The sequence below is a fragment of the Aspergillus pseudodeflectus genome (assembly GCF_044049435.1).
Source record: "Aspergillus pseudodeflectus strain CBS 756.74 chromosome Unknown BJX68scaffold_98, whole genome shotgun sequence".
Taxonomy (NCBI): Eukaryota; Fungi; Ascomycota; class Eurotiomycetes; order Eurotiales; family Aspergillaceae; genus Aspergillus; species Aspergillus pseudodeflectus.
The window spans coordinates 48,501-61,845 of NW_027263874.1; the positions used below are offsets into that span (position 1 = coordinate 48,501).

At 53.7% G+C, this 13,345-nt stretch overlaps 7 protein-coding genes across 7 annotated transcripts; 4 read left to right on the forward strand and 3 right to left on the reverse strand.

Annotated features, from left to right (window-relative positions):
• Positions 1 to 613: 613 nt before the first annotated feature.
• BJX68DRAFT_280217 (Alpha/Beta hydrolase protein) lies at positions 614 to 1,498 on the forward strand (the record flags this gene model as incomplete). The annotated part of the gene is made up of 1 exon (XM_071048904.1): positions 614 to 1,498. One exon carries the CDS (start codon positions 614 to 616, stop codon positions 1,496 to 1,498), a length of 885 nt encoding a protein of 294 aa, XP_070892512.1.
• A 338-nt stretch (positions 1,499 to 1,836) lies between these two features.
• BJX68DRAFT_259604 (flavin-containing monooxygenase) lies at positions 1,837 to 3,282 on the forward strand (the record flags this gene model as incomplete). The annotated part of the gene is made up of 2 exons (XM_071043725.1): positions 1,837 to 1,976; positions 2,055 to 3,282. 2 exons carry the CDS (start codon positions 1,837 to 1,839, stop codon positions 3,280 to 3,282), a joined length of 1,368 nt encoding a protein of 455 aa, XP_070892513.1.
• Positions 3,283 to 3,718: 436 nt separating this feature from the next.
• BJX68DRAFT_259605 (uncharacterized protein) lies at positions 3,719 to 4,814 on the reverse strand (the record flags this gene model as incomplete). Its single annotated transcript, XM_071043726.1, has 2 exons — positions 3,719 to 4,404; positions 4,481 to 4,814. The coding sequence occupies 2 exons, from the start codon at positions 4,812 to 4,814 to the stop codon at positions 3,719 to 3,721; spliced, it is 1,020 nt and encodes a 339-aa protein (XP_070892514.1).
• A 450-nt stretch (positions 4,815 to 5,264) lies between these two features.
• BJX68DRAFT_280218 (sterol desaturase family protein) lies at positions 5,265 to 6,314 on the forward strand (the record flags this gene model as incomplete). Its single annotated transcript, XM_071048905.1, has 1 exon — positions 5,265 to 6,314. The coding sequence occupies one exon, from the start codon at positions 5,265 to 5,267 to the stop codon at positions 6,312 to 6,314; it is 1,050 nt and encodes a 349-aa protein (XP_070892515.1).
• A 767-nt stretch (positions 6,315 to 7,081) lies between these two features.
• BJX68DRAFT_280219 (uncharacterized protein) lies at positions 7,082 to 8,293 on the reverse strand (the record flags this gene model as incomplete). The annotated part of the gene is made up of 5 exons (XM_071048906.1): positions 7,082 to 7,254; positions 7,326 to 7,440; positions 7,537 to 7,605; positions 7,681 to 8,054; positions 8,125 to 8,293. 5 exons carry the CDS (start codon positions 8,291 to 8,293, stop codon positions 7,082 to 7,084), a joined length of 900 nt encoding a protein of 299 aa, XP_070892516.1.
• A 1,922-nt stretch (positions 8,294 to 10,215) lies between these two features.
• BJX68DRAFT_280220 (NADH:flavin oxidoreductase/NADH oxidase family protein) lies at positions 10,216 to 11,693 on the forward strand (the record flags this gene model as incomplete). The annotated part of the gene is made up of 4 exons (XM_071048907.1): positions 10,216 to 10,426; positions 10,500 to 11,164; positions 11,249 to 11,599; positions 11,649 to 11,693. The coding sequence occupies exons 1-4, from the start codon at positions 10,252 to 10,254 to the stop codon at positions 11,691 to 11,693; spliced, it is 1,236 nt and encodes a 411-aa protein (XP_070892517.1). The 5' UTR covers positions 10,216 to 10,251.
• Positions 11,694 to 12,088: 395 nt separating this feature from the next.
• Positions 12,089 to 13,117, reverse strand: BJX68DRAFT_273100 (SDR family NAD(P)-dependent oxidoreductase; the record flags this gene model as incomplete). The annotated part of the gene is made up of 2 exons (XM_071047364.1): positions 12,089 to 12,279; positions 12,370 to 13,117. The coding sequence occupies 2 exons, from the start codon at positions 13,115 to 13,117 to the stop codon at positions 12,089 to 12,091; spliced, it is 939 nt and encodes a 312-aa protein (XP_070892518.1).
• Between the last annotated feature and the right edge of the window lie 228 nt (positions 13,118 to 13,345).

The window sequence follows — 13,345 nt, forward strand, 5'->3', positions numbered from 1 at the left end:
AGCGCTTACCCTCCGATCTCGTGGTGGAGGAAGCTAATTTGGATGAGCAGAAACGAAGGCCTGTGTAGTGCCAAATGGTTGAACAAGCACGCTATGGAATCTGCTGCGCGGCTCGGCGAAATGGCTCTGTATCACGCGTCCTTGGTGTGCCCTGCACCGTTGGAGCCAGGAGTGCTATCCCAATGCACTTTGGCATGATTTTTATCCGTCGGTGCAACTATCTATCCGCTGCCCAGAAGGACAGGATTGTCAAAAGGCTTAAATAAACGGACTCGTGTGACACCGAGGCTGGAGAGGCCGGCTTGGGTATGTAAGCTAAGCATTTTATTCCTATACTATTCAGTGGCTTGCACCCTTCAAACGCGTGGTACCGAGAATGACTGGCAAGTGCATAATGTCTGGGGCCACATTATCCGCTAATAGGGCCCTTGCACGCCCGGTGATGGTGTATACGAGAGAGAAGGAGGCAGGACCGGCCGAGGCAGTTCCCACCTATACAAGCTGGCATGATAGTGACTTGAGTGAAAGCCGAGACAACTTTGGTGCATACATACAGGCTGCTCGCAGTGTCTGAAAAACACGCAGTAGTGGTAGCCAGAGCAGAAGCAGCACCATGTCTGGTTTATACTATCTCTATCTCAAGGTCGCCGCAGTACTCTTGAGGGCACTGACAAAGCTGGAATGGAAAATCGCCCCCAGACCTGATTCTGTTGCATTCATTCCATCTCGCGAACCCGGGCGCAATATTAGAGTCCATTTTTACCAGTCGTCTCTGTCCAACACTCGCGAGCCATCCAACCTGCTGATCAACTTCCACGGAAGCGGCTTTGTTCTTCCTCTACACGGCAGCGACGATGAATATTGCCGCAAAATCAGCCGAAACACCAAGTACTCAGTCATGGATGTGCAATACCGCCTGGCACCAGAAAACCCCTTTCCAGCCGCACTGCACGATGCCCAGGACGCGGTCCAGTGGGTTCTGAGCCACCCCGACCGTTTCAATCTCCAGACCCTGTCAGTATGTGGCTTCAGTGCAGGGGGCAACCTCGCGCTTGTTGCCTCTTCATACCTGTTCCCGCCGCACACTTTCCGCTCGGTCATCACCTTTTACCCCAGCGTCGAGGCCTTTGTCGACCCCGCTACCCTGGTATCTCCCGATGCTGGTGGAAGACCTCTTCCGAAATACGTGGTCCGCTTGTTTAAGCAATGTTATCTACAATCAGGGGAAGATGCATATGATCCGCGCATGTCGCCAGCCCTGGCTGAAGTGCGAAACTTTCCTCGCAATGTCCTCATCATCACGGCTGGATACGACACCCTTGCCTACGAGGCCGAGAGACTCGCCGACAAACTGAGGCAGAATCCCGACCGACGTGTTGTCTCGGAACGAATGGAGAAATGTGATCATGCCTGGGACAAGTTGGTCAAGCCTGGGACACGCGAGTGGGATCTCAAATGCCGGGCGTATGAGATGGCTGTTGAGCTCCTGCAGGATTAAATTGTTCAAACTAGTCGAAAGTATCATCTGATTAGACATAAATACACCTGATAGCTTTGGATCAAAGTTGCATCTCCGTAATAATTGGACAACCTCGCCCAGTCGCTCAATCAACGCACTAATAATAAAGGATTATAGCTCCTTTCAACTACAGTCACATGCTGATGATGGAGAAAAGATATACTCGGACAGTTATAAGGCACCACCTTATCCTGACCTAATGAAATGATTGAATCCTCACTACCGTCCATGGCATGAGCAAGCGTCGCTTGAAAAGCACGGTGAGGCAACCGTCTTCGCCGCGGCAAAATATCACCTGCTCATTCAGTCTTTCCACCATGACAGAGCGGTTTGATGTTGTTATTGTCGGAGCAGACATTTCAGGAATCAATGCCGCCTATCGCCTCCAGGCTGCGCTCCCGGACTTGTCATACACCATACTCGAGGCTCGTGACTCACTGGGAGGGACTTGGGATTTGTTTCGCTAACCCGGCATCGGGTCTGATTCCGACCTGTTTACCTTTGGGTTTGAGTGGTATCCGTGGGACCACGAAAGCCCCATCGCCGAGGGGGTTGCGATTCTACATTACCTGAGAAGTGCCGCAGCCTACTCGGGGGTCGACAAGCGAATTCAATTCGTGCACCGTCTGGTCGCAGCCGAGTGGTCATCGGCGCAGCATCTCTGTAGGCTCAACGTCGACACAGCCGCTGTTAGCAAGCAGATTACTGCTTGTTTCGTCCTGTTTTGTACAGGTTACTACAACTATCACACGCCCCTTCAAGCAGACATACCCCATCTAGACCAACTTTCAGGACAGGTCATTCATCCGCAATTCTGGCCTGCAGATCTCAAGTATGAGGGCAAGTCATTTGTCGTCATTGGGAGCGGCGCCACTGCCATTACCCTCGTGCCCAAGCTTGCAGAGCACGATGCCAATGTGGCAGTGCTCCAGCGCTCGCCAAGCTATATCCTATCTGTTCCTAACAACAGCCGCTCATGGCTAAGCTACATCTTACCAACCAGGCAATACCGGAAAATGCAGCGGTTCTACTTTATGTTGACGTCGCGCCTTTTCTTCTTGTTCTGCCCATCCATGCCTGGAAGCGCCCGGTGGCTCTTGCGCCAGCAGGTCCATTCACTCCTGCCCAGGAATGTGCCCTTTGACCCGCATTTTGTGCCACGGTACAACCCCTGGGAACAGCGTTTGTGCCTGTGTCCCGACGGGGATTTCTTCAAGAGCCTGCACTCCGGCCGCGTCCAGATCAAAACTGATACAATCCGCACCGTGACGCCCGCTGGGATCGAGTTATCATCTGGTGAACATATCAAGGCAGATGCCATCGTAACAGCTACGGGACTACGTCTGCAAGTGGCGGGTGGCGTGCATCTCACCATCGACGGTCTCCCGCACAATCTCCCATCCAAGTATCTCTGGCAAGGCATGCTGCAACAGGACCTGCCCAACGCCGCCTTTATGCTCGGATACACCAACGCATCGTGGACACTCAGTGCCGACGCCACGGCGCATTTCATCTGCCGTCTTCTCCGCGAGATGGACCGCAGAGATGCCAAGGCGGTGGTGCCGCGCTTGGAGGCGTCAAACGCGCAGCGGATGGAACAGCGCCCGTTGCTGAACCTCAATTCTACCTATGTGAAAGAGGCAGCTGGTGATCTCCCACTTGCGGGTGATCGCGGGCCCTGGCAACCGCGTGACCACTACTGGAAGGACCTTGGTTTCGCCAGAAATGGGGATCTGGATGACGGGCTGGAGTTCTTGCCGTGAATCCGTGCCCGGGTGGTCTCTACCTAAGTACCTGACATTTGTGTTGGTTGGGTCTTTGTGGGTTAAATAGCCGTATCGGTATAGTATCCCTAGCCTACTAGTCTAATATTATAGTTATTTGATGATTGATGAACGCACTGTGGTACTAACTGATCCTTATATGCCGATGATAGTAAGTCAGCTTGGGTACACGTCAGATAAAAATGTCAAGGACTGAGGATAATCGTGCTCGAACAACACCATACTCGAGGAGAACATCTGGCCATAGGGTGCGTGGGTGTGCACACGATGACAAGCTATGGTTTGCTAGTATATGCTTGCTGGTGACTATAGAACTTGGAGCATACCGATAGATAGAGCTTTGGACCTATTTGTATAGAGCTCATATTTTCTGATAACTCATAATTATAGAAAGTGCATCTCACCCCCTGTGACATCAGGTCGAACCGGCATTCTTCTTAGTTTTCCTTTGCAAGTCCGTAACTGACTTTAGACTCCGGGCCGCTGCACCACGAACAGCGCCTTGTATCCACAATGGGAGGGCACGAAGCGAGCTGAGGGGCTTCAGGTGGCCTGGTAGAATCACCTGGCCACTCTTCTGCGCAAGGATCTGCCTCACAACGGCGTCTGCCACCTCTTTGGGAGTCAAGATCGGTTGGCTGAACCGATCACCGGCAGAGGTCAAGGTTGTTATCATGGGCGTGCGCACCCAATTGGGGTGGATGATGCTGGTGCGGATATTGGGCGCGTTGTACCACGAGCGGATCTCCTCGGACAGCCCCTCGTGAAAGGCAAGCGCACTGGCCTTGGAGCACGAGTAGTCCATCATCTCGCCCATGCCCATGAAACTGGCCGTGCTGGCAATGGTGATGATGTGCCCATGATTCTGCTTGATCATCGCGGGCAGAAACTCTCGGACCATGAGAAAGTGGGAGATGGTGTTGATTTCAAACGTCTGGCGGATGCGGGCTTCGGACTTTGCCAGGAGCGTCCCTTCATTCCCGACCCCGGCATTGTTCACCAGGACCGTGGGCTCTCCATGGCTGGCGCGAATTTTCTGTGCCACTGCGCGGATGCTTTCGGACGAGGTAACGTCCGCGTGGTAGAAGGTGACATTTTTGCCTGTTGGTATGATTGTTGTTGGTTAGTATTAGGTACGCACTTCAGATGAAGTTGTATAGACATGGTGAGCACCAACCAAAGCTTAATACCGGTTCCTGGATGTCCAAAACGACCACCCGCACGCCCCCCGAAGCGAGACAAGACACAATCTGCTTCCCAATGCCACTGCACCCGCCCGTGACAAGAACCAGCTCATGTTCATTGCTCCAGGCCCTAATTCTCGTCCAGTTGTTGAGGCTGTAATTCGTCAGGGCCCGGTTCGTCCACAGAATAATTTTCAGTGCCACCAGCGCTATTACCGCCTTGAGAACCCACGGCCGATGCGACACTTCGGCTGTCCAGGGGCGGAGTTGGTTGATTACTGCATTGCTCCATTGGTGCAGGAGAGCGAGGAGGTGACTTTGCGACATCCCAAGTGTATAAGAGTGGTGAATATTGGTCTGAAGTAGGATTGTTCCTCGTCGTCGTGGCGATCGCGAGTCGGACTGGTAGACTTGAGCGCCTGTCACACACATCCAGTTGTAATGTTTGCCACAATGTCGTTCGATCACTTGTGGACCTGCACCTGCACCTTTCTGGTCCACCTCAATTAAGAGAATTGCCTCATTCGGATAATGTGGTTCATGGTGACGGATGAACTTGATTCCCTCGATTCCCCACAAAGCAGGAAATGTGGGATACCGAGGCCCGTTCCAAAGCCCTCGCCTCGCAAGAGACGCTCGATCGGGCATGGTCGCCTCCTCAAGCTCGTCATGTGCGGTATGGCGTTAACAATATTTGAACGCGGGACGGAAAGCATGCTCACGGAGACTTGGGGGGAGAGAGCGATGCCGCATTTGTGATTAAGAAACGAACACATCATGTCTGACACCAAAACCGAACGAAAAGATTCTATGAAGTCCACTTGGCGAACCGCTGACCGCAGCCAGTGGACCATCTATCACCGACTGCTCGACTCGGGCGGACTACACCATGTCGACCTGGACCGCGAGATCCCCACGTTCCCCAAGATGGCCAAAGTCCCCTATCTTTCCGACTGGCAGTTGAATCGGTTTATCATATTCTACAGCGTTGTTCCTTTTGCCCTCCATGAGCTCTACGTCCGTGTAACAGGGCACAACCTTCGGCCTATCATGGCATACATGCTGTACTACCAAGCCACCAAGACAATGATGACCCAGGCCCTGCACTCGATGAAGGAGCTTGGCCACACGGTGGGCTTTCTTGACGGCGACAAACATGAACGGGATGGGGTCCCTGACGTTGGTGTCAAAAGGACCTTTATCGCCATGACACTGGCAGGACTGTCTCGCATGTTCGCTATGATCTACCTCACCTACTCAGTCGACAGGACACCTGCAATGATGAACTGGAAATGGATCGTCCCCGTGGTCGGCTTGTACGCCGTGACCCTCGATTTCTGGTTCTACTGGTACCACCGCCTGATGCACGAGATCCCGATCCTCTGGAAATTCCACCGCACGCACCATCTAACCAAACACCCCAACATGCTGCTCGCCGGATACGCCGACTTTGAGCAGGAAGTCCTCGACGCCATTGGGATTCCGCTGCTTACATTCTTCTCGCTGCGCGCCGTCGGCGTCCCCTTTGACTTTTATACATTCTTTGCCTGCGTGCAGACGGTTACCTTTTCCGAGGTTAGTGGCCACAGCGGTGTCCGCATGTATGCGTCGGCGCCGGGCCCGCTGACCTGGCTATGGCGACTCGTGGACGCCGAGCTCATCATCGAGGACCACGACCTGCACCATCGGATCGGATACAGAAAGAGCCACAACTATGGCAAGCAGACTCGTGTATGGGACCGGGTGTTTGGGACGTGCTATCCGCGCGTTGAGAGCATATTGGCAAATGTGGATTATGATCAGCGTCTCAGGCTGGCATTGTGGTGAGCGGGACACGGCTCATAAATAGTACGGAGGGTGGCATCGTTCTCACTACAGTGAAGGGACGAGGTAGGGGCAATGCTCGACGAATGGTTTGCGTTGCTGGGCGGGGTGCGGAAGATGGCTGGTGTCTCCGGGCTTGACTACCTTTTCACATATCTCTGCTGTTCAAGACATCTTACGCTAAGTGAAGCAATTTGCAGTTCCGTGTATATTGTTTCTGGCAATCTCTACCAATTCTTACCTATCATGTGTATTAAGTCTCTCGTTCTGGTGTTCTAGTTCCTGTTAAGCGACCAGATGGAACAGAACAGCCCAACCCATTTGAAATTTCAAGCATGAGGCGTCCAATACATTTCCAAAGATAGCAATGCACACACTGTCTCGTTTGATTCCGCTAAACGTCTCCGGTCCCCGCAAGCAGCTCTTTTACAAAGTTGGGGTTCTCCTGCAACGGCCTCCCGAGCCCGCACATGTCGATTTCCCCTATGCGCACTGCCCTCTCCATCGATTCTCTGTCGCGCCAGCCACCGGTCGTTCCAATCACCGCACGGGTCTAGACCCAGTGAGTCAGTCAGTCAGCGAGAGCAAAGGGGCATGAATTCAGGGACTGGAATTGAATTAACTGCTGTCACATACCGATATCCGCTTTAACTCCTTTGCCCAGTGAAGAAAGACCCTGGAAGAAAAAAAAAAAAAAAGCCACCATCAGCCTGACCTGGGCCATTCAACTACTCTATACGACTTGAGTCGTCGTTTGGTCTTAGGGCAACTCACCCTTCGCCTGGGGGTCCGGATGGGAAGCCCGGGTACGTTTCCAGAGGGTCCCCGCGCCAGGCCGGAGATGCATACGTGCCGCCGGTGATGTCGAAGAAATCCACGCCGGCGTCTTCCAGCCACTTGAAGACAACGCATTGGTCCTCGAATGTCTGCCCACCCTCGATGACTGTCGAATGGGTGGGATTTGTTAGTTTCTAGGAATCATCTCAGAAGAAAAAGACGGGGAAGAAGACATACAATCGTGGCAGTTGAACTTGACTCCAATGACAAACTTGTCCGTCGACACCTCGTTCTTGATCGCGTGCACGGTCTCTAGGAGGAACCGGGCGCGGTTTTCTAGGCTTCCCCCGTACTAGAGACAAGCAAGAAGGTTGGCTTAGCATTCGCATTTGCAGTGGCAAAATAGACGTGCATAGAGGTTAGGTTCAATCAGATGGCATTGGCTTACCTCGTCCCTTCGCCTGTTGACGTGAGGAGAAAGGAATTGAGTGAATATGTACCCGTGGGACGCGTGTATCTGGCATCAGGAACCTGGTCAGCAAAGCCGACGCATACATAGGAACAGTCCAGAGGTACACAACGGGCAACATACAATGACACCATCCGCCCCAGCCTGAGCTAGTATTTTGGCCGCCCACACAAAACGCCCAATCAGGTCTTGTATGCCGTCCTTTGAAAGTGGGGTCGGCTTTCCGTAAGTCATGTTCAAGCACGGCGATAGCTGCACATCGGACGCAGACAGCGGTGACACATTGAGGTGCTCGGGGACTTGTCTGCCTGGAAAGGTAAGCTGGGGCAGACACAGGCCGCCCCTGGACTTTGCAGCCTGGATTGCCGGGGAGAGTGCCTCGATGGGGTCCCAGGACTGGTTCGCGTCGAGGATAACGTTTTTGGCGGCCTGCAGGTATTCCCTGCGGACGGGAATGTTGCCAAAGCATATCAATCCCACGTTGCCATCTGCGAGTCCTGAAATGCGTTCAGTGGTTGAGCCCTCTTTCCATCACCAGTACAGGCGTAAGCGTGTCCCTGTGCTTACCTTGATGGAATGTCGTGTACTCTAGTAACGGTTCGCCACTCGCGTCGAGGTTGTCCTTGTCAAAGGTCCCCAGAAATTCGCTCAGTGCGGAGCGGTATAAACGATTTGGGATCACCTTGCCGGATAATTTCAGCGTAATGGGCCGGCCAAGAGCCGGTGACTCGGGCATGTTGAGCAGCAGCACAATATCAGCTGGCCTGAGTAATACGAGGCGGTTGGTTGCTTGATAAGCTTTGCAATAGGCCGAGGGCTTTTTAACTCTTGGGGGATCGACCCCCCGGGCAGCGGACTGGCTAAGGTGGATCTTCGTCGCCGCCAACCCCAGCCAGCGCCACTCTAGCCTTGGTTGGCCATCCGGTATCACTTCACGTCTCGCTCTCTTGCACCTTTTGGCCCAGATACTTTTCATGTGAGCTCAGGGACAAGGACTTGCCTGCACCTCGGCTTCGTCATGTGGAAATGATACTAGGCATAGGGCTGTTTTCATGATACATAAACAGACTCTGTCGCTCAGGGGCGCACCTCTGCGCACTACCCAAGGTCCATCTCGAATACATCCATTCAGCCCCAACGCTGAACCCTGGCTCCTCTCAACAGCATTTGGTCAAGATGTCAGCCACGAAACGGACCATACTAATCACCGGATGCACACAATCCAGCATCGGTTCCACGCTGGCGAAAGAGTTCGCCGCGTTGGGTTACAAGGTGTATGCAACTGCCCGACGAGTATCCAACATGGCGGACCTCGCATCCACCAAGAACATCACCCTACTTGCGCTGGATGTCTCGTCATCCGAATCAATCACCGCAGTCCGAGATCAGGTTCAATCCGAGACGAACGGCCAGCTGGACATGCTCTACCACAACGCCGGCTACCGCAGCCTGGCAATGGCGGCGGAGACCCCGCCGGTGGAGGCTCAGAGGATCCTCGCCGTGAACCTACTGGGGATCGTCGAGATGAATCGCCAATTTGCCGACATGGTGATTGCGGCCAGGGGCACGATTGTCTTTACGAGTAGTCTGTCGGCGTTTACCCCGCACCCGTCGCACGCTCTATACTGTGCGAGCAAGGCGGCGCTCCACGTTTACGCGGGCGCCCTGCGGATTGAGATGAAACCGTTTGGAGTGAGCGTTGTGCTTGTGAATACGGGCGGGATCAAGACGGAAATGTCCAGCCAGAGGATTGAGCTCCAGGCCGGTGAGCATACCTGTCTGTGTAATCCAAGAAACTCTGACTAACTAGATCGACCTGGTGTCTGGTCGAGGAGCAGACTCGAGATACAAATACCTAGAGGCAAAGATCAATCACGCTTGGGACGTCATCGGAGGTGGACAGATTACTGCTGAGGAGTATGGAAAGTATGTAGTGCGTAGAATCACGAGGGGCAGCGCAAAGACCATTTGGTGCGGAAACCATATTTGGACGATTTGGCTGGTTGAACATTTGAACCTGCAGTGGGCATATGATCTGTACTATGGCCGGATCTACGGTTTGGATACTGAAGCACCGAAAAGGGAGGTGTAGGAGATCTCAAGGTAGCAGGGTGTATTGGTGTAAGAGAGTCTTCAAAATACGAGTGCTGCTTTAGAATCTCGAAGTGGATTGTGTCTTTCAACGTCGGTGCCGACCATTTGTTACCGTACGGATTGAGCTAGGCTATTTGGTATACGCCGCTGTTTTATGCTGGCTTTGGAAGCTTTGTAGGAGCACCAATGGCTGCTTCAGCCCTGTATTCAAGTTGCCGGCATTCGCTACTTCTTAGAGCATTTATCCTTTGTGTTCCTCATCGTATCAGCGGTCTTGAAATGCAGTGGAACATGTCAGTGTGCACCCCGGATAAAGTGGGTACATATATGGCTCCACACCGGGTGAACAACCCACGTTTCGGCCAGATTATTGCCCCGAGAGAACCAAGCTTTTCTTCAGGTGGCTTTTCGAGTCGGATGAATTGAGCGTCCGCGCCTCGTGGCGCTTCTGAATGGGGAACCACAAGCCTCGGTCCTTGTCCGAGGGGTTTTCCACAGCGGGCCACCAATAAAACTCGCCATTGACATATCTGAAGAATTTCTTTCTCGACGCAGCTAACGAACGCCAATTTGTACGGAATTTTTCCTCACGCCTGCGTTATGGACTCGCCCATCAATAACCCGTTGACGCTCAAATGCGGGCTGAAGCTGAAAAACCGGCTCGTCAAGGCCGCAATGGCGGAATGTATCGCGGACAGCAACGGGCTACCTACCAACGTGCACAACAACATCTACAAGCAATGGGGCGCTGGTGGTTGGGGAATGGTTTTTACCGGTGTGTATATATATATACCCGTTGTATTAGCAAGCTCAAAGGGGTGCAACCCGTCCACTGACGGTTGGTACAGGCAATGTCCAGGTGGACAGAATGTATCTCGGGGATGCTCGAGATACCGCGTTTGATTCATCCCAGGAAGCCGAGTTCCTTGCGAGATGGAGCGCCCTCACCGAGGAGTGCACGAAAGTCGGCACACCCGCCATCATGCAGATCAACCACCCCGGACGACAGTCGCCGCTTGGTGCGGGCACTCGTGGGTTCTGCGAGAAGAACATCAGCCCGAGCGCCATCCCCCTGAACCTGGGCTCGGGCTTGATCGCGAGGTTCGCGAGCTCGGTTCTCTTTGGCACCCCACGCGAAATGAGCCAGCAGGATATCGATTTCGTTATCAACCGGTTTGTCGACTGCAGCCGGCTGGCCCACAAAGCAGGATTCCAGGGTGTAGAGCTCCACGCCGCGCACGGCTACCTCTTGGCCCAATTCTTGAGCCCCAAGACAAATCAGCGAAACGATGCCTATGGCGGCTCCGCTGAGAGCCGCGCGCGCATCATAACTGAGATCATCCATGGCATCCGTGATGCTCTCCCGGCGACGTTCTGTATTGGGATCAAGCTGAACTCAGTTGACCACCAGTCGCGCGAGACCCTGGCCGCCTGTGTAAAGCAGCTGAGGCTGATCGTCGCGGCTGGTGTGGACTTTGTGGAGATCAGTGGTGGAACCTACGAAGACCCCCAGGTAGGCAATGATCTTGACAATTGGCAACCGTCTCCTCTACCCGCAGTTCTTGCGAACGACCCGAGTCAACTAATCGGTCCATAGATGATGCAAGCGGCCGCGCAGCCGCAGCAGGAAAAGTCCGCGCGGACCATTACGCGTGAGGCCTTCTTCCTCGAATTCGCCAGCGCGATCCGGCATGAAATCCCTGACGTCCCACTCCTGGTCACCGGCGGGTTCAGGACTCGAAGGGGGCTTGCTGCAGCTCTTGCGGACAATGCGTGCGACCTGGTCGGGCTCGGGCGACCGGCGGTTGTCAACCCTTATTTGCCCAACAGCGTCATCTTAAACGAGGATATACCTGATGAACAGGCGTATTTCCCGACAAAGCCGATCCCGCCATCATGGTTTGTCAAGGTTTCTGGAGTCAAGTCTGCGGGCTCCGGGGCTGAATCTGTAGGTGCATTTGCCGCGTCCATGTGAATTTGGCTAACGATTGAACTAGAAATGGTACAGCAAACAGATACAGCAAAGAGGGCGTGGAAAATAAGCTGTTTCAACCGAAGTGACACCTAATCATGTATCATAACGTACTCTACTTTCGAGTCTGATTAATAGTCTATGTTGCCAAGTCCTAATCTTCCATCGCCTGTAATTGTCCAATCCAGGTTTTCTGTGGTCACGCATTATGTTGGTCAAGGATGTTCTCAGACGTCGTCGATGTCAGATCGGTGGTAAAGTGTCGTGGAGCGTTAATGCGACGTGGCCGATAAAACGAACTATGGTTGAGACTCGACTCCCCAGGGAGTTTAGCCGGAGACAGAGTAGATACTAGGCCAAGATGCGATGCTACACCAACCAAGGAGTCTGCAACTTGAAGCTTGACTTGCGCATGCATCCTAAGTACTCCCGGTGGTCCCCCTGGCTGTACTGATGGTAGCGCGTTCATACATCTGCGACGTAGTATGCCGTGCTATCCCAGCCGGTCACTCCAATCTTCAAATAGTCCCGAGATACTATAATTGGCTTCTTCGCGAGCAGCTCGTCAACATCCCCATTTGCGTAGATGAGCCGGTTCTGCAGAAACTGGGCCTCTGGCGAGGTCAACCATACAGCAAAGTCGGCGGACAATTCGGCTAGCAGTGGCAACCGAGTGAATAGTTAGCCGAGATCAGCAGTGATTTGGTATTGGTCAGCTCAGTCCAGCGGCACCCGGGTATGCGTACCTGTGTCTGGCGAGCTTGCTCCCGGGGCAGACATGGCCGTCTGAACGGAGCCAGGGTGGAGATGGAAGATCCTCGAGCCGCGAGCCGTCTCCTCAAAACTAAGATCAGAGTACATCTTGAATGTGGCAAGTTTACTAGATGCGTAACAGCCTATCCCTGGGACATAGTCAAGGACAGCAGCGCCAGAGGAGATGTTGATGATGACTGGATTACTTGGTACGCAGTTGCGCAGGAAAGCTGTTCCCAACGCGAGTGAGCCCTTGACGTTGACCTCATGATGTTTCCAATTAGCTTCGAACTGCTCTTGGACATGGGCTAGGCTGTCATCGTCGCCCACGACACGCGCGGAAGCAAGATACGCGGCGTTGTTGATGAGGATGTCCACAGAACGCCCGGAATCAAGATTGCGAGCGGCCGCCAACGCCTGCAGACATTCTGCGACTCCCTTGCCTATATCAACGACAATGACCTCGGCTCGAATCGTCGGACTCTCCTTCAAGATCTTGGCCCTCGTCTCCTCGAGCGTCGCGCGGGTGCGGCCGCAAAGGAAAATGACTCGGGGCCCTGCACGTGCAAAGGCCAGCGCGATGGAGATGCCAATCCCCTTGCCGGCCCCAGTGAGAAGGACTGATTTTCCAGAGGCTGCTGCGTTTGGTAGCCGGGCCTGGAGTCGCTTGTATGTGTCGTGGTGATACTCTGTAGTGAAGTTTCTGCGTGTCACTGCGACTGTGGGCTCATTTTGCGCCATGTTGGAAAGCGCGGAGCATATGACGGTCAAAAGCTGGTGTCAACATGTGTCCATGTCTTCTCTATGTCAGCGGTGCGAGAGTGCCAATTGACGCTTGTTCTGGGTCGGGAATGGGCAGCGCCACATTTTCCCTGCTGTGCAAGTCGGCGTTGGGTCCGCATAACTGAGAAGTGCTTTCGCAACATCGACGCTACGGGTTTTCGGCGACTCCATCCTGGAAAGCAAGGC